At 36.8% G+C, this 25,977-nt stretch overlaps 1 protein-coding gene across 1 annotated transcript; it reads left to right on the forward strand.

The window, feature by feature from the left end:
• Nucleotides 1-29: 29 nt before the first annotated feature.
• LOC135071304 (uncharacterized) lies at nucleotides 30-25,399 on the forward strand. The gene is made up of 9 exons (XM_063965095.1): nucleotides 30-85; nucleotides 15,779-15,917; nucleotides 19,167-19,283; nucleotides 20,957-21,205; nucleotides 22,341-22,445; nucleotides 22,925-23,155; nucleotides 24,294-24,453; nucleotides 24,913-25,055; nucleotides 25,259-25,399. The coding sequence occupies exons 1-9, from the start codon at nucleotides 30-32 to the stop codon at nucleotides 25,397-25,399; spliced, it is 1,341 nt and encodes a 446-aa protein (XP_063821165.1).
• Nucleotides 25,400-25,977: the final 578 nt, after the last annotated feature.

A 25,977-nucleotide genomic window follows, 5' to 3' on the forward strand; every position in this document is an offset into this window, starting at 1 on the left:
CTGCGCTACTAGCGCTATCTGGACTTGGCATGTCTGCTAACTTGGCTTTGATGACTGTCATATTGAGCAAGAAGCAGTTGAGAAGGTAAGTGTGAGTGAACTTATAGCGCACGGCATGTTACAAAATAAGTATCATTGCTTTTTGATTGATGATAGACAAGGTAAGTGTGCGTGTATTCTAACTTAACTATAGCTGAAGAAAGAAAGCTGCTTGGTCATATTTGGTCTTCTGTGATAAAAGACTGCGAAAAATACGATTGTGGACATATTATGTTCTGGCTCGAGGGTCTTCAGTTTCTTGACCATAGCATATTCTTTTTAAAAATCAATGAATTCATGTTACTTAATGTTACTATAATGTAAAAGGGAAAGTACTCGGAGTTTTTGTTTTTCAGCACCGTAATAAATAATGTCAGATCAAACAGGGTTATTTTTCTACCTCTTATAAAGATATACGATGACATTATTTTCCCACAAGTTGTGTTGTATGTATCACTAATACAAATTCAAATCAGCACCCGGCAAAGTAAATCCTATCCGGCAGTGCGGCGCTCGCAAGTAAATGATGCGAGTTCGGCGTTGCCTATTCATATATTCATACTGTGACACTCTTATTGATCATAGTGACAACTTCATGTTGTGTAAAGAAATCTAAGCATTTTATTTCCTACACAAAAGGGTTGTTTTTTAATACCATTTTCTATAAATGAACAACAATAAAGTCTGTTCAATATGAACATCATGCATTTCGTTAATAGGTGTCTAGAAAACGGTGAAATTTAAGTACGTCCATCAACAGGGACGTAAACGCAATCATTTACCATTGTGTTTGTTTTTAATTACATTGCCTGCACATGCTTTTAAAAAACGATGTCCCGTTCAGCAGTCCGAAAATTTATTTTGTGATAGGTGTTTTGAATAGTCCCAATAATGAACCAGTTGTAACCAGATCAATGAAATAAAAATCTTTATTCAATTGCGATACAAATTGGTCCTTGTAAAACGATATCCTGTAAAGCGGGTTTATAATTTTTCTTTATTTAATAGGAGTTACTAGTATCTGCTTTGTTTCATAGACGTAGTACAGAGTGTAATACTTCTGCGGATAACGTTTCCAATATTATATCGTACCTACCTCTATTTAGCTCAAAATAAAAAAAAATGCTTTTCCTCTTATAGCTTTCGTGAACGCTTTAATATTTCTCATTTTAAATCTTATAAGTCCCGACATTTGCAATTAAAGCTGGTAGAGAGACTCTTGGGAACACTCCGGGTACCGTGACAGACCAATAATGGCCGCTGTCAATAAAATCCTTTGCCGCATTTCCGGTAGTGTTTATCGTTATGACGTCATCGACAAAATTTACGAGCGACAAGCTGTCGTAAGTCGCTCGCGCATAACGACAGTCGTAACCGTAACTCGTCGTTTGACGCGAATCTATTCTGCATCACGAATGTGTGCGGGATTTTGGTGTTATTATACGGGCACAGCAGAGTCCAAAGTTTTATGAGTTTGGCAGCAAAAAAACCTTTAAATATCAAATGAATAACTTCGACGGAACTTTAAAAGATCGAGGCTTTAGATGCACATTATGTAAACCGTTACAAAGGGCGGTACCTATGCATTTTGCACAAATTCAATGAAAAATAGTTTAACTATGAACTTGACGAAAGTTATAAATACATTTAGTTTCTAATTTCTATGCATCATTCTACATACAGTCAGCAGACTATGTACATGTAGAAAAATGTTAAGCCGCTTCCTAATTCCGGGTCCAGATAATTTATATTTTTGGTGACAGCCGAAATCCAAAGTAAGGGCACAAAAGACGCAGTTCATTAGGAAAAAGCTCTGATTTCTAAAGAACAACTAACAACTCTCCATTTATTACGCAAAATGAGGTGTAATCAGAACAACGTCCCAAAAAACATAATCTTTATACTTTTGTTAGAACATCTCATTTCAGGAGAATTATACAGACGACAGCACATAAGATTATACATTTTTATTCCAAAATGAACCCTATTACAAATACATAAGATACGGCAATGTTTGGCTTGTCGTTCCGTGGTTTGTACCTTGCAATCTAAGGACCGCAGGAAAATATTGTACGAGAAATATTACGTTTATTTATTAAAAAAAGGTCTCCCATTATATGGAATGATTCATGAATGCGAAATAATAGGAAATCTTTCTGCCGTCCAATATTTGAAAGATAACGGCTAAGAAAACTTTTATTTATGTTTTACCAGCATTTCTGGACAAAAGGTACGATAGTTGGATATTATTAAGGCTTATGATTTAATACGCAATACCCAATTATTGGTTTCTCAAACATAGCCTTATTGTACGAGTGTTTTTTATACCCAAAGTTCATAAATAATGAATAAATATTCTTGGACATTTTACACTACGCTTCTAGTCCCAAACTAAGCAAAGTTTTTACTATGGGTACTAGACAACGGATATAAACATACTTAAATACTTTCTTTTTGTAAATACATTGTATTATACTCGAACATAGTAGCACCCAGACACGTCACACACAGAAATTAAAATTCATAATTTCAATTTCTGCCCGGCCGGGAATCGAACCCGGGACCTCTCGGCATAGTAGTCTGTTCTGAACCACTACATGGTGCCGAAAATTGATAATGAACTACTCGTATCTTTCAATCTAATGTTCGAACAAGTTTGCTACGAGCAGATTATTTCATGCGGTGCATTGCTCTTTTTTTTTCAACAAGAAATAATAAAATATCTAACCTTGTGGCTATGGTCTTATGTAGTAAGCCCTTAGAAGTATTATGACGGTGATTCGCTCATAAAAATAATTATGGTACATAATTAATTATACCATTTCAATCATAAATCCATAGATCCATGCCACGCGGTTCACTGATGAGTTTGAGTGATGAGCCTCGAACAAAAAAAAATCGATTTTATCTAGTATCTCGTCAGTCAAAGACTTAAGAACTGTTTTATTTTACTTCTTACTACTGGCTGTTATTTTTACACAACATCGTTCTCGATATTCAAGATTCTCACTGGCACTGGACTAAATTCGTCAGCCAATCACCTCTGATAGTAACTCAATAACAGATGCGATCCGAACCGGTTAGAACATCTGTCGATAAAACAAAAGTTAGAGAAACGTTAAAAGTTGCAGCAACTCCCTAATTGGTTTTAGCGAGGGTTTAACTGACACACACAGTGTACAGTATGTTTTGGTTAGTTATTAATGCAGTTAGTAGTATTAAACGATTGTCCGAATGAACGATCATCATTTGAAGTCTGATTTCTGATAACTAAACTGTAGTATGCAGTTAACGCTGTAAAAACTATTTCTAAGAAAAAATAGTGTTTTGTCATTTCAGTCATAGGACGTCCACTGCTGAACATAGGCCTCCCAAAATGATTTCCACGGCGGCCTGCATCTAGCTAGCGCCTTCCTGCCACCTAATATAAGGTCGTCGGTCCACTTTGTAAGTGGACGTCCTATTTTTGAATATCTGAGTATGAATTACTTAAGGTTGCGGGTCAAAATATTTTTTAAGATTGCTTTAAGTTTTATTTTGAAAAAATCTGAAGTTGGACACTCATTAAAAATCTAATCAACTTTCATGTAAAAAGATTTGCGTAAAAACCTCCTTTTTAAGAAATAACTTTTTTGTTTCAGTAAAATTACAAAAGTTGTTAAATACAAAGGCGATCACTGTTCGGGACTTCAGACATATTAATTTCCTTTGAAAACGACACTCTTTTGGAAGGAACCATTTTGTTTCTTTCCTTCATTTTTGGTTTCAAAGGAAGTTTTAGCTTTATTCCAAAGTAATTAAAAAGTACGTATTACTGTGCTTAAAGCTTAAAACTGGCATCTAATTTAATAAGTGTGATTTTCTTAAAAAAATGTATGGCTGAGTTCCACCACCTTATTTTAACCTTGACTTTAACTATAACCGGTGTTTTTGTATGAAGTTTGACAGACTTTTGACGACATTATAAAACATGTTATTTCATAATATTATGATGCAATTTTCTACAAGTTTAAACATTTTATTAGCAACCAAACTAACTAACCAGGGTCTGGTTGGTGGTCTGGTGCTGCCCAGAATCAACCCATAATAAATGTATAAACCGAAAAGCACTAAAATCTATCCCTGGATTTAAGAGAAGCCATCCTCTGAATTTAGAAATCTCTAAGCTGCACAGTTTTTTGTTATGTGACAGGAGGCAAACGAGCAGACGGATCACCTGATGGTAAGTGATTACCGTCGCCCATAGACACCCGCAGACCCAGGGGCGTTACAGGTGCGTTGCCGGCCTTTAAGGTGAAGATACGCTCTCTTCTTGAAAGCTTGCAGGTCGTATCCGTCCCGAAACACCGCAGACGACAGTCCATTCTACAGTGCACATGTATTTTTATAGTCCCAGTTACATTGTAACAAATTGAAGGCCAATCTATAGCTGGACCTTCCAGTCCCAGGTCTGCCCATTATTAATGCATCGACCTTACAGAAATAGTGCTTGCATTTTCCACTCGGTTCGACGTCAATCTTAGAAAGTTTTGTGAAACAAAAAGAGTAGCCGATGTTTTAGAATTGCAGTTACAAGAATTATTTTTAGAGAGCCTTACTTTTTGTCTGCTCATTATTAATGCCCCGACCTTACAGAAATAGTGCTTGCATTTTCCTCTCGTTTCGACGTCAATCTTAGAAAGTTTTGTGAAACAGAACGAGTTGTCGATGTTTTAGAATTGCAGTACAAATAAAAATTATTTTTGGAGAGCCTGAGTTATTCGTCCGTTTTTTTCTCAGATAAAGTGGCCAGCGAATGTGTAAAATGGCCATTTCGGGGTACATTTCACAATTATGTACCTACTTGGCGAAAGGCCAAGAAAATCTTTCTATTGCCTTTTAACGCAAATCGCGAAATAATTTTATTGAATTGATTGATCGATATTAACTATGATATACCTAAGTACTAATGGCATGTGTACCTGCCTATTTTGGAACATGTCCCACAATTCATATTCTCTTTAACACTCACTTATTTAACAAAGAAATCTTATCAAGATAACGAACACAAATCATAATAAAACGCGGAATATCCCAAAGGAAATCAAGCGAACGTGAATATCTGGAAAATTAATTAAGAATTAGAATGGGAAAAAAAACATTGTTTTGATCCCAAAAAGGATACCATTATTTTATTCCATACTAGCTGACCCGGCGAACTCTGTTCCGCCTTAATAAAGGCAATAAATAAGCAAATCTTTCCTTATTTGCTCACCGTTTAGACCTACCCTGGACTACGACAAACATTTTTAAACACCAAAATCAGCTCAATCGGCCCAGCCGTTCTCGAGTTTTAATCAGACTAACGAACATCAATTCATTTTTATTTATATAGAAGATAGATACATAGATATTTAATTTCTCTGCAATGTACCTACAGACAACGGCACGTTATCTTGTGCAGTTGTGATAGGTGTTATTTTGTTACAAAAATGTGACTGTAGTGCTCACGACTGTACCTAAAAAGTTAGGGCTTGTTCCCACGGAGACATCCCGTTTATTGCAGGAACAATTTTTTTCAGCAAACGTTCACAGTTCACACGAACAACCCGTTTGCAGTCCCGCAAACACCAATTCATTCGAATTTGTAATTCCAACTAGGTATGTTCACACGACAGCATGCATTACTGGATTCTTCAAAACTAGACCGCCGCACTATGGAGCGAAATTGCGATTTATGGACATAGCGATTTTTTTCACAATTTCTATTTGAAAAAAATACCTATCGATAGGTTACGTTATTCTGATGAATAAATGCTGCACAAGTTTTTCTCTAAAACCAATAGTTTGACTGGAAAAAAATATTTTCCATTTTCGTTGTATGGAATGAAACATAAAGTGGTCGATTTCGACTAAGCCTTGACAGATCTTGCTTTGAAACTACTTGAGCCTTGTTCTATGGCTTGTTGACTGTAATCCTACGCTATCAGCGCGCATCCAAAGTTGCCCGTTCACAAGTTATGAGGTTCTGAAAAATTAAAAAAAAGTAAGTAAAAGTGACTTTTTTTTGGGATATCTTTAAAGATTTAACAAAAATATAAATATTTTATACGTTAATAATGTAAATTAACCTTAAATTACTGCTAAAAACACATTTTAATAAACTTAAAAGGAATTAAATCACCGATTTTTTTTTCACAATTTCTGTTTAAAAAAAATACCTATCGATAGGGTATGTTATTCTGATGAATAAATATTATGAACGTTTTTCTCTAAAACCAATAGTTTGGCTGGAAAAAAATATTTTCCATTTTCGTTGTATGGAATGAAACATAAAGTGGTCGATTTCGACTAAGCATTGACAGATTTTGCTTTGAACCTACTTGAGCCTTGTTCTATGGCTTGTTGACTATAATCCTGCACTAACAGCGCGCGCCCAAAGTTGCCCGTTCAGAAGTTATGAGGTTCCGAAAAATGAAAATTAAAGTAAGTAAAATTGACTTTTCTTTAGATAAGACGACAAGAGAAAGGTTAATTACATTATTAAAGTATATAATTTTCATGTTTTAGTTGAACCTTTAAAGATTTATACCCAAAAAAAGATACTTTTACTTATAGGTGTACCAGAATCTCATGGCAAATAGGGAAAATAAACTTTGTTGAGAGCAATACTAGAGAAATTGGAATAAACGATCTTGATACTGTTTAATTTTTTACTTTTATGACTTTAATATTAATGAACATGAAGTACGAATATACATTTTAGGTAGGTATGTGTATGAAGAATGTTGTAATACATAAGGTTTTTAACATAGAAAAAAGGTCTGGGAAATTAAATAAATCGTATATTACTTTAAGTAACTAATTTTATTATGCATCATACTTTTAACTTATCACTTCATTCAGAACTAGATAACGATTCTAAGAACTCCACTTGCATTTCTTGTTATTCAATAGACAGATGATCAAGATAAAGAGGTATTGTAAATAAATTGCTCTTCCAGCATTTCAATGGAGAAGTTCCTGATGTTAAAAACACTATATTTCTCTGAATGGGATTAAAATATATACCAAAACTAAAAAGACGGTGAAGTTTTTTTTGAAATCGATCAAGAAATGTCTGAGAAATAAATTATTTAAATCACCTACATATTTTCGCGTGGAACTGAAACATAGGCGGTGCCGTTCTTTTTGTATAATATGGCCAGGTCTGGGATATTTTTAAAAAAAGTTACAAAATTTTACTAAGAAAGAATCTTGAGTGACCTTAGCTGAAAAATTAAAAACTGCTAGATTTAAAAAAAATGAACCTGTCAACAGCACTGGCTGGATCAGGGGTGATTTACTGTTTGTACTCCGAATGACTGTCGTGAATACACCGATCAAAATGGCGTGAATAGTTATGCGCAATTTTAGGGCTATGTAACTTATTTATTTGTAGAGATATTTTCATGATTATTTCACAATTATTATTAGTTTTAAACTATTTTTTTTTTAAATCATTGGACATTTTACACTACGCTTCTAGTCCCAAACTAAGCAAAGCTTGTACTATGGGTACTAGACAACGGATATAAACATACTTAAATACTTTATTTTTGTAAATACATACATTATACATTAGGGTGGTCCTTATTTTTCGACTTTTGAATTATTCCCGGGGCACTTTCTCATTCGATTATATACCTCTAAATATGAAATTAGCTTTTTTGTATTTTTTTTTTGGTTAAGATTTAGAGGTCGCTACCAGCTGTCAAAATATTTACAAAAGCTTTGAAGATCTTAAATCATGGTTTCATAAATGTTTTATTTAAGTGTTTATATCACATTTTACGTGCAAATGAACATCGCATAGATAGAATAGACAATCGCTTCTTGTCCCCTTCTCCCCTCAACCCCTCTTCTGTACCGACCATGGTACCGACGCGTCGAGATACTAACAAGTTAACTCTTATATCTTAAAAATAATTGATTCAAATATGTACATTGTACATAATATCTTAGTTCATAGCAACAACAATAATTTTGTAATATTTTTATTTGGCTTTGGCTTTAAAAATAAATGAATCTAACAAATACAGATTTTGTTTTTACTTAAAATTCAAACCTTGGTAGCGACCCCTAAATGTCTCTTAAAAATTAAAAAAAAAATAATGAAAGACTTTCATAAGGTATATTTTCATATTACGTGGTGCCCCGCAAAATATAAGAAAAAAAATTTTTTTCGTAGGAATAAGGACCACCCTATTATACATAGAAAACACCCAGTCCAATACAAACAAATATGTTCATGCACACAAATGTTTGTACTGTACGGGAACCGAACCCGCAACCTCTGAAATAGTAGTCCGTTTCGAACCACTACACCAAACGGCCGACGAATGTATCAAAACATTTCAGTCCAACTTACTGTCAACTCGACGACGCGCTTTAGAATCAAAGATTGACTTTGAATTATGCCTTATTTTACAATTCACATTGAAAACAATATGCCTTGCTTGAACTTTTTCGACTTTTTCAAAAAAATAACAAATAGTCAAGAAGAGATTACAAAAATTTTGCAGCGGCTGACAGATTTCATAATTTTCTTTGACAGGTGACAATTAAACCATAGACAATTGCCATATGAAAAACACACTTTTCCAATATTTTTGTTTGCCATGAGATTCTGGTACACCTATACTTTAATTTTCATTTTTCCGAACCTCATAACTTCTGAACGGGCAACTTTGTGCGCGCGTTGTTAGTCTAGGATTATAGTCAACAAGCCATAGAACAAGGCTCAAGTAGTTTTAAAGCAAAATCTGTCAAGGCTTAGTCGAAATCGACCACTTTATGTTTCATTCCATACAACGAAAATGGAAAATATTTTTTTCCAGCCAAACTATTGGTTTTAGAGAAAAACGTTCATAATATTTATCCATCAGAATAACATACCCTATCGATAGGTTTTTTTTAAACAGAAATTGTGAAAAAAAAATCGCTGATTAAATTCCTTTTAAGTTTATTAAAATGTGATTTTAGCAGTAATTTAAGGTTAATTTACATTATTAACGTATAAAATCTTTATATTTTTGTTAAATCTTTAAAGATATTCCAAAAAAAAAGTCACTTTTACTTACTTTTTTTTAATTTTTCAGAAACTCATAACTTGTGAACGGGCAACTTTGGATGCGCGCTGATAGCGTAGGATTACAGTCAACAAGCCATAGAACAAGGCTCAAGTAGTTTCAAAGCAAGATCTGTCAAGGCTTAGTCGAAATCGACCACTTTATGTTTCATTCCATACAACGAAAATGGAAAATATTTTTTTCCAGTCAAACTATTGGTTTTAGAGAAAAACTTGTGCAGCATTTATTCATCAGAATAACGTAACCTATCGATAGGTATTTTTTTCAAATAGAAATTGTGAAAAAAATCGCTATGTCCATAAATCGCAATTTCGCTCCATAGTGCGCCGTGGGAACAAGCCTTACGCATGTATGTTTCGGATATGGTTTCGGATCATATTTCGGTTTTTTTGCGGTCCATGGGAAAGAGCCCTAACACATAATCGAATAGAACGCGTTGGTTCTCACTAGGGAACGCGAGCGCAAACTAATTAATGAAACTGACTAGCATTCAGGATTTATTCGATAAACGTTATCTGGACCAATCTAACAATTAATTTGGTCTGCAAATAACTTTTTAATCAGCCTTTTCCAATCAAGACTGCCCCGGGGAGAGACAACAGTTTTATACAGATTGAATATTGATTTTGGGACAATAGGTATGTCCTAAACTTTATTTTGAAATTGTTAATAATTAGATAGAGATAGATAGAGTTTGCTTAATTTTTTATGCAGAGGATGAACTTTTCACATATGTATTATCTATTACCGTAAGGGACCTGTGTACGTTGTATCTAATGAGTGACGTTTTTTCACCACAAACATTACTATGAGGTCTTACAGTGCGCGTGGACGCACAGGGTGACAAAAGCTGTGCGTTCGATTTGCTGCTTCGTTTGTGAATACGGGCGTCAGTCTAGTTGCTAAAGTTATAATTTTTTCGCTGTTAATGGAACGGAAAATTTCTTATGTCCACCTAAAACGGTGCATTTAACCATTAGGTATGTTCCCAGCGAGATTCAAACCCGCAACTTTATGTAGTCCAGTAAAAAAACCATTAGGCCAACATTTTTTCTCAAATTCAATCTAAGATACAATAACATAACATTTTGAAAATATGTCTGATGTACGGCACCTTTTGTGCTCTACAATTGAAGGGTCATATGGAAGAACAACCAATGTAAATGTAATTTTTATGTTAATGTTGCCTATCATCTATACTTATAATAAATCTGTAGAGAGGTCAATTCTGTACATGAAATATATTTTCAAAATAACTATCAGGGGGTGATTAGTGATCGATACTGATGCCAAAAATGCAATTAGTAAAATTTTTGTCTGTCTGTCTGTCTGTCCGTCTGTATGTTCCTTAACCTTATAGAAACAAAAACTACTAGACGGATTTTAACGAAACTTGGTACAATTATTCTTCATACTCCTGGGCAGGTTATAGTATACTTAGGAATTCCCACAGGGACAGGAATTAGCGGGAAAATCCTTTTGTATGAAAAATCTAAACCGCTTAAGTCAGACGCTTGAAATTTGGCATGTAGGTACCTTAGTAAACTTAAAGCTTAGTTACAACAAGGAATTCCCGAAATTCCCACGGGAATGAGAGTTAGCGGGAAAAAATATTTGTATTAAAAAATCTAAACCGCGTAAAATAGATGACGGGGGTTAAACGGGATCTACGCGTACGAAGTCGCGGGCGGCCGCTAGTCTGTAAATAATAGTTTTTTGTTGAAGCGTCTTAGTCAAGAGATAACATTAGTTAAACTTTACATAAATCTTGCTATCCACAGCTATGTATCGCATACATTGTGTATACTATGTGTATTACATACATCTACACACATGTTGCCGAAAAAAGTTTTTTGTCTCTACCATAAAATTTACCAAAATTGACATTGGTTGTTCTTCCAAAAGACCCTTCAATTACAATTTACCTAAATAGTTTCTAATATTATGTAACTTCCATACCACGATGATCTTACCTAAATGGAACCACTCCCTCCTGAGACCAAATCCGGAATCTGTAGCAGTTAACTAATAAACCCATAAATACATAATCAAGTACGGAATTGCTGGTAAGCGGTAGACAAACTAATTATTGGCCGGGGAGGGATGTAGGGGGAATATTATTGAAACAAGCTAACTACTCCATTGGAGGGTTTATTAGAGGGTAAAATTTGAATAATATCCGTAAGTGAGCTATTAAGAATTTCAGTTACGTTTAGGTTTAGTAAAGTGTGCGTGGTTGAACTTTGCAACTATAAGCAATAAATAGGAACCGAAAGGAATCCCGGATTACTTGTGAACTAACACTATTGAATCCAAATTGTCACTGTAAGGGATGAAATTCTGCTACATAAGGACCTAAAACCTTAATTCAATATAAGTATAGCACATAGGAAGCGAATTCGGCGAACTTCGTACCAATGTTCATCAGGAATAATGTACCTACTAGGATTCGAATTCGAAGAATTTTTCAAATCGGTCCAGTAGTTTCGGAGCCTATTCATTTCAAACAAACAATCAAATCTTTCATCTTTATAATATTCGTGTAGAAGTTAGAAAAAAACCGGCCAAGTGCGAGTCGGACTCGCGCACCGAGGGTTCCGTACAAACCTGCAAGGTTTACAAAGTTCGTTCATTACGACAATCGAGTCATAACTATGTTTTTTTTTTCACGGGTTAAAGGCAATTAGATCTAAGTATTTGATATGAATTTCAACTTGATAGCTCTACGCGTTCATGAGGAAAAAAGTAATAAGTTTATATTTATTAAAAAATATATATTTTGTAATCTAACTAAAAATTTAAGGTTTTCGGAATTTTTACTTTATGTGTGCTATAAAACGTTGCTTCATGCCAAATTTCAAGATTCTAGGTCGACTGGAAGTACCTTTTAGGTTTTGATTCCCTTGCGAGTACTTGCGAGTTTCAAAATATGCAGCTTAAATTGCTGTTTCTTTTGATTGCGTTGACATAGAAGTTTGATTTTGTTACAGCTTAAAGGTATTATAGACCTGAGTATTTGGTATGAATTTCAATTTGATACCTCTACGCGTTTATGAGGAAATGGGTAGTAAGTTTAAAATTATTTAAAAAAAATATATTATGTGATGTAACTAAAAATTTATGGTTTTCGTAATTTTTCCTTTATCTATGCTATAAGACGTTGCTTCGTACCAAATTTCAAGATTCTGAGTTCACGGGAAGCACCCTGTAGGTTTTGATTCCCTTGCAAGTGTCGAAAATTTGCGGCATAAACGGCTGTATCTTTTGATTGCGTTGGCTTAGAAGTTTGATTTTTTCACAGCTTCAAGGGACAGTAGACCTGAGTAATTGATATAAATTTCAGCTTCATACCTCCACGCGTTCCTGAGAAAAAGGGTCTTGACAGACGGACGGACGGACGGACAGACGGACAACAAAGTGATCCTATAAGGGTTCCGTTTTTTCCTTTTGAGGTACGGAACCCTAAAAAAGCAGTTGAAAAAATCACGTCATCTTTCAGAAGCCTGGATTTTGTAACTTTTTCTTTGCCAGCCACTTAAGGTCGTCACTCACGCTGCTAGGGCTGCGGCTTGTCAGTGGGCGGTTGATAAATTGCTTGCCAATATCAAATATATTTTTTTCTTCTTACCCTCTGACAGAGTGAGTTATAATTCCCGAGAACATTTTTCAATTTCAACGATATTTTACGTGATATAAGACTTTCGAGGGGATATTAGTGGCGCATTTTATTTTTATAGGCTTTATTTAGAGAATACGATTGATAACTGCGGAGTTTGAAGATTTTGTCAATTGATACTTTATTTATGATTTAAGATTAATAGAGGTAACATAAATGGAGGAATTTCGGGAAATCTTTGAAACTGAGAACAAAGTTTTATAAGTTACATACAGGTTACTCATGATACCTATGTTGGGCTTCTGGCTTCAATAAAAGATGTAAGAATATTTGAAAATACCAGGGACTAGCAAGCTCTAATATATTCTTCAATATTTATTAGTCTTACTTGATTGTTCTTTCATATTACGGATGGGTAAATACCATACCATTTATCAATGTGACGTAATATTAGGAAAAACAGTTCTCTTAAACATTTTACTGGAAATAAAATATTCCACTTACAACTACCACAAAATATGCGCCACTTCCTCATGTTTTGATTAACAATATTCGTCTTCTGTGTATTTTTACTACAATGTAGGTGGGTCGTTTCGGAAATTTGTAAGTCAAATGACCGACGCTGCGCCAGTTATTTCAGCATTACCGGCGTCTGTCTTTCCGCGTATAGTTGGCAGTAAAAATGTAAAACTGCTGTGTTTATGTCTGCTGGGCTTTATAGCAATTGTGTGAGGATTTAAACATTGTGAAGCATAAATTAAAAAAGCCTTGCTTAAATAGAAATACTTCTAAACTTTAAAATTGGCAGAACTGTTCTCTGAGTACTCTGCTCTAAAGTTTCCGAAAATAATAGCGTGATCTTATCAAGCACGCATATAAATACATGACATTAAGGTTGGGTTGCACCATCTTACTTTGACTTTCACAAACGTCAAAAATCTCTCAAACTCCATACAAAAAACACCGGTTATCGTTCGTGCAACCCAGCCTAAATGATTTTATTTTTTAACATTAGGGCATCTGAGACGTTTCATAAAAACCTCCACTATTTCGGGGTAACATGATCAGACCAAAATCGTTCGATTTCAGCGTGTACGAGTAGCTTAAATTTTTGTTTAGATTGTCGTTTTCTTATAACAAACAATACCTATTTATGTTCGCGACTTCATGGACTGTACTAAAGTAGTATTATGTAAATAAGTATCAAAATCAAATGAACAAGAATACAGTAAAGCCAGTAAATTAGTCGTAATTATTCATGGCTCATAGCCGACTTTGTCCATGCCGGCTATGGTAATGTGACCTCTGAGTATACAGATGCTAAATTCCCACCCTGGTATTATGGGAATGCTGGTATTATTAACGATTTTCAATAGAAATTTTAGATAATGCAGTAGATGGTAATGAGAATGATAATTTCCGACTAATTTACAAGGATGGTGGACTTTTAATGTAATTCTTAGGCTGAGATGCACCAACTAACTTTGACCGTTACTTTGACGATAACCGGTGTTTTAGTATGGAGTTTGACAGATTTTTGACGTTTGTTAAAGTCAAAGAAGATGGTGCAACCCAGCCTTAGTTTTGTGTGGTGTACTATAATTGTACCAGGCAGATCTTTATTTATCTTCCTTCCTGGATCTTATTACCAATTATCTTGTAACTAATGTGGTAAACGCAGCGCGGGTAGACGATCCCATAACAGAGGCGCTGGATGCAGTCGCCCTACCATCAGCCAACCTGGAAATCATTAGGCCTATGTTCAAAGGTGGATGTCCTTTAGCTGAAATAATGATTGATGATGGTGATTGTAGCTAAACGCCATGGGCATGGCTTCTAACCCATGTCTGGATCCTCCGCGCTTATTTGTCATACAAATACACCTACACTAAGCATAAGATGTGGTGTAGAGCATACGATTTCTAGAGAGGGTGCTGCCTTTCCCTTGGCCACCTTGGTACGCATATTACTTCTCGAATACAGCAACAGAAGAAAAAAAATCAACCCGATAGAGCTAACTGTGTAGCTCGCTGGAATGCGACTCTCCCTCTCATTTACTCGCACACCTCTCCGCTTTCGCTTCATCCGTATAGAGGGCTTAATGTGAGTTTACATCAAACGTCGTCACTAGCGAGCGCGTAAAAAAAAGGGTTAGTAGTAGTTTCGCACGAATGTGCGAAACGTCCCCTTTCAATAATAACAATTGTAGGCGTTTCGCCCGGATGTATTAAAATCGCGTGCGAATCGACTTCTTCGAGAATTAATAGTATGAGATTACTAGTTCTCGAAGGAGTCGATTCGCACGCGATTTTAATACTTTTAATACATACGGGCGAAACGCCTACAATTGTTATTATTGAAAGGGGACGTTTCGCACATTCGTGCGAACGAATTTCGTGCAAAACTACTACTAACCCAAAAAAAAAAAGAAAATTTTAGATCTTGAAAGTTTCCGCTAGGGAGGGGCGCTGTACAATCCGTCGTACTAATGTTACTTTTTTACACAGTCACTAGTGAAGACGTTTGATGTAAACTCGCACTAGGCCCTCAGAACGTCGATGTGACATCACAGCCATCAGTGTGCCTACCATGAGTTTACGTTAGGTGTGCTCGCTAGCGACTGCGTAAAAAAATGACATTTAAATGTATGACATATTGTGCAGCGCCCCTAGCGGCTACTTTCAAGAAATAAAATCTTCATATAATTTTTTGACGTATTCGCTAGCGAGCTCACCTAACGTAAACTCATGGTAGGCACACAGGTATAGATCGTTTCATCCACGAAGACGCGCCCCACCAATTTTTGTCGAGGGAAGCGCGGGGTGCGGGGAGTTTGATCCGAGCGTCATTATTGTAGTTTGCGTGTGCTCATGGATGATTTAGCGTGTACCGATAACACTCAAACCACCTCAGACATTAGCGGAAGAATGGTGGGACGCGTCTTCATGGATGAAACGATCGGTAACTCGATCAGGTTGTAACTATAAATTAAAACATACTTTTCTCCCTACAGATGGTCCCACGGGCTGCTCTTCCACCAGGCGATAGTGGACTGCGCGCGAGCGGCCATCTTGCTGCCACTCGGCATCGCCGTGTTTCGATGCCAGCCGGTGTACAAGTGCTCGCTGGTTGAAACCGCTTTTCTTTTATTGGTATGTATCAAATTCACTTAGCTAGGCTAAGTTGCACCACCTAACTTTGACCGTAACTATGACGACAACCTGTGTTTTTTGTATTGAGTTTGACAGATTTTTGACGTTTGTCAAAGTTAAAGTAAGATGGTGCAACCCAGCCTTATTGTTTCCTGAAAAAAAAAATTCACACGTTCAGACTTCAGTGTCAATTATGTAGGTTGGTCGGAAGCCATTAACAATGGTAATTTGTTATTATTTTTAAAACCGTTTTTTAACTATAGTCGTAATTACAGAATAATAATAGCGAGAGCGACTTTGTCTTTAGGTTGTGAGATTTGAAGTAAAGTTTTCCTGATTGACTTTATTGAATACTTTTTTATTTATTTGGGCTTAAAGTTTTATTTGATTAAATTATTCATTTACTTTTCATCTTACATAGATAGATAGAAAAGTAGGAGTTATAATTACAGCGAACTCTACAGTTTGCCCGTAAAAAAGTAGCTTGAAGCGGGGAAACGTCCGAAAAACTCGCTTTGAACAGTTTTTAAAAAACCTTTCACAATTTTTTCCTGCATTTGACGTTTTCTTTTTTTAATTTATCACGTCCGTGTTACAAAATTAATTTAGAGCTTTTGTTTCTAATGATTTGTGGTGCTTTTTAACGTGTTTACGAAAGCGACATTTGAAACGAGAGTACAAAAAACATTATTTTCTAACATTTTAACACAAAATAACATTTTGTATCCTTTCAAGGCTACAGTTTATTATTAACTCTATTTCGGAAAATTCGTCATTTTATAATAGTTAAATGTTCTTTCAACTGACATTGACATGGGTAGCTTAATCCTAGATTATTATATCATGTACCTAAGAGTTAGGTCAATCTATCGTTATTACATAATACTTACGATACATAATAATGCAAAATCTATTCAGAAAAGCTTTCATCGCCTTTTGCTTACAAGCTTGTGGAACATACACAAACCAGCACTCTTAGGCTCCATCTTACTTTAACTTTAATAAACGTCAAAAATCTATCAAACTCCATACAAAAAACACCGGTTATCGTTATAGTTACGGTCAAAGTTAGGTGGTGCAACTCAGCCTTAATGACACCGGCTTTTGTCTCAAGAAGGTAAAAAATACCCAGTAATTATACACCCGGGTAAGATGGGGAAACGCATCCATCGCCTGCAGGCTTAGTGACAAATTAAGGGCAGGCCACCGCTGATTTATCGGCACTTAACGTCGCGTTGCCACCGGATAAGAAACCGAGAATAATGCTGGCAGTTAATACAGGTATCTTAGCATGGAAGTTAAGAGTCGAAGGTGGTAGAGAAATGTTTGCAGAAAAGGGTCAAATTCTCTATCTTTTGTTCGTTCGTTTCAGCCAAATGACGTCCACCGCTGGACTGTTTTATACCTACCTATCCAAAAAATCAAATGAAATCAAAATTCATTATCATTGAGACTCTTTATTTACTAAAGCTTAAAAAAAGAGAAATTAACGTAAATGCATGATAATTTATTATGATATGTACCTTCGACTAAATTATATAGAGTTACACAAATACAAAAATGTATAAAGTTTATACATACCTTGTTAATATATTTTCCAGTCTTCATAAAAGGGATCGTATTTTAAGTTTATGAATAGGTTCTAATCTTTACGTTTAATTAAAATCAACAGAGTACATAGAGAGTTCTATAAGCTTTTGGATATCCAAACTTAATCGTACCCAAGCAAAGTTATAATCCGCTATTCATCATACTGGATCGTTAATTTCTGAGCTTCGCGGGAAAAACACGCTTAAAATAATACAGGGTGTCTCAGAGTTAATGGACCAAGTAAATGAGGATTAAATTAATTCAAAATATCAATTAAATTGTTGGGACAGTAAAGTACCTATAACCCTATAAGTACCTTCGCAAGATACACTTTGTCTTGAAGATTTTTATTTAAAAGAGCTTAAAACCTGTGAATGAACGTTAGCATAATAAAAATGATGACATAATAACAATAATTCACTCCAACCTAATCTTATGATACCTATTTTACTAGGTACGAAAGAACAAAGAGGTGCTAAACTTTCCATTGTCTCTAAAACGGTCTAACCACTTTAGGAGCAGTTTTCTGTGAAAGGTTTGTGAATCTTTAGAGATGATTCTTAAAAAAAATTAGAGTTACACATGCACATAACATATTATGCGTATTAGCATGCTTAAAACAAGCGTGTCTCGAACAACTCGAAATGAGCATGCTTATTATTAACAGTGCTTCGACATACATGCTACTTAGCAGCAATTGCTCAATAGTAGCATGCTTTTGTGCTAGTAATGAGCATGTGTGACCATCTTTGATGACCACCTTTTTCCATAGCAAGTCTAAATTTTTCATTGTTTTTGGGCTTTAAGACCAGGAAATATACTTCAAAATATTTATGATGGTAACTATTTTCCCTCTTCCCTTGGGTTATTCATTGAGTTGCTCGGCTTGCACACCCTGTATGATAAACCGTTACTTTTGCAATAAATTTCCACACAGACGAATTACTCCACCTAATTCTTATACGCGAATGAAACTGAATAATAACGCAATTTAGCCCCACCTTTTGTTCTCAGACATTTAGGGCCCCAATTTATTATATGAAATGATCCATTGATGCTTTATATCCATGTATGTAGTATTATGGAAATAAAAGGATTCCTAGTGCCATATAAAGTAGAGTCGTCAGTCATAGCTCAGGGTAACGCAATGTGTATGATAGCCAGTTTTTTTCCCCCACAATTTGTAATACTTAAAGATGGAAACCATATGGGTGGGACATTGTATAGATATTCGTCGTTATAGTATAGTGCCTTTTTAATTGATAAACGTCTTGGGTAAAACTGTAATATCCACAGTGAATTATATAAATAAATAAAATAAAGGTCACTTTAGATCTACACCAACGTTCTCTACTTTTAATGTTATGTGAACCATTATGTTTTGGAGATTGTCAAAATATTTAGGCTGAGTTGCACCACCTAACTTTGACCGTAACTATAACGATAACCGGTGCTTTTTGTATGGAGTTTGACAGATTTTTGACGTTTGTCAAAGTTAAAGTAAGATGGTGCAACCCAGCCTTAAACTGTTTTTTTATCCTGAATGTTTAAATCCAAATTACCCATTTTCAAAGTACCTAAATTAGAGTCCATACTTTTAGTTCTTGCTTCGCCGCCATGTTATTTGAATTGTTTTACTAATTTGTATTATCTTTGTAGGTGACGGTGTCCACAGTGAATATGCTAACGACGGTGCTAAACGACAGCCCTATATTCCCCGAGAACGAAGAAGAACAAGCAGATTTGTCTGCGCCTTTACTGATGGACAGTCCACAGGTAAGGCCTGGTTTCCACCGAAGCGGAGTGGAGCAGAGAAGTGTGTTGAAAACAGATCACATAAAGGGAGATGTGTTAAGGGGCGGGGCCGGTGTCGCAGCAATATGCCCAAAAACAGAACACATTGCTCGTAAAAGCAATGATGACAGCAGCGACGTCATTAATGTAAACAGTTTACATTGCTTGCGTAATACTAAAGATTATTCGAATGTTGAGTACCTACTACGAGTAATACCGCAGTGGATCAAAAAAATCAAAAATCAAATCAAAAAATATTTATTACCCTTCACAATTTAGGTACACAATACAATAGAAACTAAGCCAAGGATTTCTAACCTAAAGTGCGAGGGACTGGTGCCTGAAATAGGTTTCAAAAGAGAAACCTGTGCTACGGGTCACCAGGCCTCACCCCCGGAACGAATGGCGTTATATAAGGTAATAACATAGACGAGCATGCATTAAACTTACATATTAATAGCTTAACAGAGAAGACTGAAGTGTGAATGTGTGTGTCGTGTCATCGTGTGTATGATGAGTGTGAGCGTATAGGTTGTGTGTGTACAAAAGAAGGTGAGTGTGCGAATGAATGCGAAGGTGTTTATCTATCTATCTATCTATATAAATAAAAATGAATTGATGTTCGTTAGTCTGATTAAAACTCGAGATGGTACTGATTATAACTGGATAATGAGCACATAATTTGATTGCTTTGTGTGTGTGAATTTCTAATGCTACACTGAGTTTCGAACTCAGCACCGTAGTTGGCATCTCTCTATATCTCTATTGTGTTGAATAACCAATCAGATTTCATCATTGCCACTTCTCGTCTCCGCTCCACACAGCTCCGCTCCGCCGCTTCGTCTATTCCATAATTATGTCTCTTTTTTTTTACTTGTTAATTGGAACTTGGCTGGACACGAGAGCACTAAAACACTTTTATACCTAAAGAGAAATGAGGTTTTATGGTTACAGTTCCAAAAGGGTTGCCAGAATGCTCTTTATCACGTGATAAAGGGAATCTTGGCAATTCTTTATGGTCTTACAAAAACACTTACCGTACAGACCGTACCTATTTTTGTGCAAAATGTATGGTCGACAGCACATCAGGGTACACGTTTTTGTTTCGTACTTATTCGCACTGCCACAGTGCTTAGCTTGATGTGCCATCTTCCGAACTGCGATATTCTGTTTAAATTAGATCAAATACTTAATTACCTGCTGTCCTATAATTGCAATCACTACAGGAATAATGACATATAAAGGTCATAGTAGACTTATCAACTCGGAAAGAGATCATCACCGTATCGCCTTTCACGAGCTGTCATCATCATGTAGATAACGGGACTATTCCCACCTCTCGTTCCCACCACTGCAACTCCTGTGTAGCCAGGATCTACAGCTTGACCGCCACAAAAACCCAACCAATGAAGGGCAAGTTTGTCCCGGGGGAAAGTTAAACTGTCATTGGACCCGCAACGAAATTAATCAGAAGAACATAGGAGGAGTTCGAAATTAAGGTTCGACTTCCCTCCATTGCAAAGCGGATGACAGGTGACAAACAAAGGTTTAAAATCATGTAGATAAGTGTACTAAGTCCTTAAGTTTGCATGTATTGAAGTATGTATTTAATAATAATGTGTGTTACATAAGTCACAGATAGAATTTTGTTGCAGTGTGTCCTCTTCGGAACGTTCATGATATGGTTCGCGTCGATCACAATAAACCTCGGGCCTACATTCTTATCCGGGGCGTTGGCTGCCAGCGCCGGGTCTTACGGGTCGTATGGTCCGTCCCCATCCTGCCCCCTAGTAAGAGGACCCTTCAGGCACTACGTACTGAATGCCCTCTGGATCGGGGTCAACGCCGTCTGCGTCGGCCTGACTCTCTTCCACCTGAAGAAACTCCACAGGGATCTTACAAAGGTATCCATGATTTGATTTGTTCCAGAATTTTCCGAACAGATGGCATGGAGAGGTTTTGAAATGTATACTAAAAGCCACGAGACCAGAGAAATTTGGTAAAATAATAAGTGATAATAGAATACAAGGACTCGTAAATTATAGCTAAACGAACCAATGTTTTTGGAAAAACATTAGATATTGTTTTCGAGAACTTAAGAAATTAATAGGTACTAACTAATATTATTTCTGAAAGTTTCATGAAGAACAGTTTCATGAAACTCTTTTTGTTTTAAAATCAAAGTTGAATTTACTTTAAACTTTCGCCTTATGACGTCATGGTGAAAATTATAGGTAGTCGCTTCTTTCACTACCTGTAAATTAATGAAAGTGAAACATAGTGAGCGGAATTTAGATTGTCTTAATACTTACAAAAAGGCTTTTTTCTTATCGTTACGTCTAAAACGTCTCTTTTTCTCTGATCTCGTGGCAGTAAATAATGTACGTGCTTCGTTTCCTTCGTTTGCCTTATCATATCCATCTCCATTAACGAGAATTATACCATAAACTTCTCCATGATATTTGAAATCATTGTATGGTCATAAAACCATCCACAGCTTTGTGAAAAATCTAGCAATAGCAGACATTGAATGACACAGTTCCGTAGACGTGCTAGTCCACAACGCGAAGGAGTGTACGTAAGCAGTACAAGTAAAGACTCAAAATCAAGGAAATGGAGTCCGAATACCGAAGTCATAACGTGCATTTATTTCATTGAGCCAAGTTATAGAATTAAATTTCTGCGCACAGTTTATCTACTCAACCCGAAATTTGCGATGTACGAACCCTATTTGCATGAAGTACTTTCCTACGCTCTCAATTCCATCGCCTCTGCTTACGCGCACTCACAAAACTAGCCCGAAACTCGTTGAAACTCACGAAGTCATCCACATAATTTGGAGTTGCTGCAATATTGTGCATACACTAGTCCATTGGCCGGACTAGGAATATTTGTTGGTACATTGCCAATATCTCGCAGCGTTCGTAAATAAGATTTAAATTTTCGGGATTCGATTTGGGCGATGTGTACTGCATCATTTCATTGAAAAGCTGTTGTCTGCTAGGGGTTTTCGATAAATTTAAATCTTATCGCATGCAGGCTAACGTAGAGGCAGTTCGAGTAGCTGGTTTAGTGACGACCCTAGTCAGCATGGCTGGCGACAACAGGCGCATGGACTCTCTGCCCAACAGCGTCGGACCCAGGGTACGTATCATGCACGACATTTAGTTTTGCAACCACTGGATACTCTTCTAGATGCTGTAGTTTGTATCGTAGTGTAGCTTCTTGGATTTGTATAACTTGATCAAACCTTGTTTCTTCAACCTGTCTTTTCAAAGTCAGAATTTAAACAGAATGCATCTCTAAACAGATATTTAGCTGGCACTTTCTTTAAAAACTGGAGCACAAATACCTTATCATCCTTTTTCCCTTGAATTTTCTTAAAAACAACTATGCTCTCTTCCCCTTTGCCCCGGCTACACATTTTCAAGATTTTAAATAGAATTTTAGAAATTATTATACAAAATTAATACAGATATCGCAAACCCTGATGAGAACCTCATGGGCTTGTGAGTATATTGGATGCAAGAGGTTAGAAAATTCTGTTAACTCCGTATTCTTGACATGAAACCTTGACAAAGATTTGTGGCCAGTTCGATTTGAGACTTTTTCTTTCTGCGCAGACTGTTGACGGAGCGCTAGCCGATGGCCAGTGCAGGTCTGGAGCTAGTGCCAACCTGCCTCTTGGAGGAGGCCGTCGTCTGCGAGGGTACCTTGCCAGGGTAGAAAGGGAGGGAGTGAGGCGAGTCCGCATGTTTCTGGTCATCACGGCAGCGTATGTCCTCTTCTGGGGACCGCTGTTTATAATCACGCTGTTCCATCACCCGGCTTTGACGTCACACGTTGCTTATGAGGTTAGTATGAGAATACTCAAGTGTTCATCAAAGAAATAAGATTACTTGACGAAATTCAAAAATACCTTTTTTACAAGATAACTAGTTTTACATTTCGCTGTATTCAGTTTCCAAGTTGAAGCTACTGAAGACATTTACTATGCAATAATCTTTTATGACTTTCTCGCTTTCGTATTTCGCGGGAAGTGTGTATGTAATTCCAAGGATTAAAAGAGCATTAAGGATGTCCGAATTTCTTTAGCGTTCTCTTGAAATCAGAAACTATTTTTCCGTCACAAAATTGGTGTCGCCTAGCCTTGTTGGAGTCGATATAATGGGTACTATGATACAGCATACTAAGTAATGTTAAATGGATAAAGTAATAATTGTTTACCAAACAACCTTGGTAGATTTCTAACCTAAATGTTACAACAAAGACCTTTTAAGTCTACATGAAATTCTAATAGTCTCGTAAACGATACGTGCCACGCGTGATATAACCGAGATTAGACGCCGCAGGCGTCTTAAGAGTTATGTGTGTTTGCCCAGCGATATACGAGTACAGTCGTTTCGTTTACCTACATTATAGTTGTACACACACCAACACCATCGCAAAACGGGAATGTAGAAGTTGTATTATGTGTTCTTTTGCAACAAAAATATAAAGTCTGATATGCTATCGACTGTACATGTACTCGTATAATACCAGTTAACCACTATGCGGAATGGCATGCCAAAATGCGTCGTCAATATTCGTGTCACAGTTTAATAACGAACGCAAGCTGCGTGAATTTTTATTCATTTTTCCTGCACTAGGATAGATTGAAAATTGCAAGTCCATTTTTGATTATTTTTTGGCACGCTGTTTCTAAAATACGAGGGTTGTAACCTTTGAAGCACAGATTTGTAATTTTTTTGGGACAATCAGGTTCCTTCTGGCATGTATATCTTAACAAGACTAGGAACAAATAATCGCCCTTTTAAAACCTTTAAGTAGAGAGGTCAAATTAATTAAGAACTGATGAGGAAGCAAATGTACTGATAGCGCAGTTGCAAAATCTGCAGAACTGTAGGCAGGGATACCTCTCCAATTAGGATAATATGTAAAACTGTATGCAGATAAAATACCCATCTAAATAATGTATTATTTTCTCATCAGATGTACTTCCAAATAACGCTGCACATATCGTACGTGCACGCGGCAGTCAACCCGCTGCTGTTCATGGCGCTGCATCGAGCGCTGCGCCGCGCTGCGCTGCAGCTGTGCTGCGGCTGCTGCGTGCATTGGAGTCAGTTTGTACTGGCACTCACTGCTGCGGGTAAGTTTTATTTAACTTTGTACTGAGAGCTGATCCCATGAAAGGTTAAGGTGCTGCTAAAAAAAGCTCGTGGATATCCAGCTTAGCTGCAGTTGGAGTCAATTTGTGATGGAACTAACTGTAATGGGTTAGTTTTAATTGACCTTTGTACTTTAATATTAGTTGAACCATCTATGGACGATTAAGGATCGGTAAAAGAGGTGTAGCACTATGCTCTAGGACTTTGAGGTGAACTGTAAGAAAAATAGTGGTGATCACAATAGATCGGTACCGGTCGTAGTAATTGTGGGACTTCATAGAACTAGAATAGCCGCTCAATGAAAAAAAAATGCACTAAGTCTTCTGCATCTGCCACGTTCCAGCGGCTCAGATTGGTTCTTACTTCTATTTGGTTCTCTTCTGTCATTACCTTACCTTGGCTCATTGAGATCAGGCTATCTGAGGAGTGTTTTGTTCCAGCTCAATCTCCACTAGCGCCGTCCTCGTTCTCGCCAGCGGCCGCGTCCCCCGAGCCGCCGCCGGCGCCGCCACCCCCAATGGCCCCTCCTGCCACCTCGGTCCCTGGCCCCCCGATGGGGCCGCCGACGCCTCACACGATGATGGTAATTACTTCTTATATGTAAGTGTTCACACCGTAATACGTGGTTTAATCACTCGCACTGCCCCGCACGTATACCCTTTAGTCTCCCCTGCGAGTCGTAGATAGAACTAGTAACGCATGAAGCGTCGCGTTTAGCGACGTCCAGATTAGTGGTTCCATAGCTGCCCTACTCTAAGTTAAATGATATCAACATCTCGTACTCAGAGTTGGGAAGTTGAGGAGTGTGATGCTGAGAGTATGTCGAGTTCGCGTGTGCAGGGAGACGAGGATATGATGGCTGAGGCTTGGAGCGGCGGCGTGCGGCGGCCTCCGCGCTCGCCGAGCCCCCTGCTGCCCGCCATCTGAGCCCGCCCCTCGGCCCCCGCGCCCCCCGCGTCCTACGAGTACACATATCCGCGCCGTACTCCAGCGAATATCTACTCTATCAAGATATAACTAAAGTGCATAGTGAATCGTAGCAGTGTCGTAGTGGATAGATAGGTTAACAATTTAGTCGTAATCGTTTCGTCTACTGACTAATCAAATGTGTGTACATGTGTAAAATAAAAGCTCAATTCTAAACAAAACGAGTGTAGATAATACATAGCACCAATTCTGTGTATGGACTCGATGCCAATTTAGACAATTCGAAAACAGAGTAAATTTTTTATATTTTTGTCTTGAAATTATCTATGTAAATGTTAGATATAAAAACACCAAATAGATAGTCAAACGTCTTACACTTTAATGAATGTTAATAATAATAATATTGAACTTGTAAAACAATAAGTACATACAAATGTCAAATAAATGGTTTTATTATGTTACCTATTGTTTTTTCTGTGGGCTTTTCAGACTATTATCTTTCTATTATGTCTATCTATTATTGTATAGTAGGTACACTTCTAAAGACTGATTCTTATTTTCATTCCGATATGTTTAAT

This window comes from Ostrinia nubilalis, chromosome 4 (genome assembly GCF_963855985.1).
Source record: "Ostrinia nubilalis chromosome 4, ilOstNubi1.1, whole genome shotgun sequence".
NCBI lineage: Eukaryota > Metazoa > Arthropoda > Insecta > Lepidoptera > Crambidae > Ostrinia > Ostrinia nubilalis.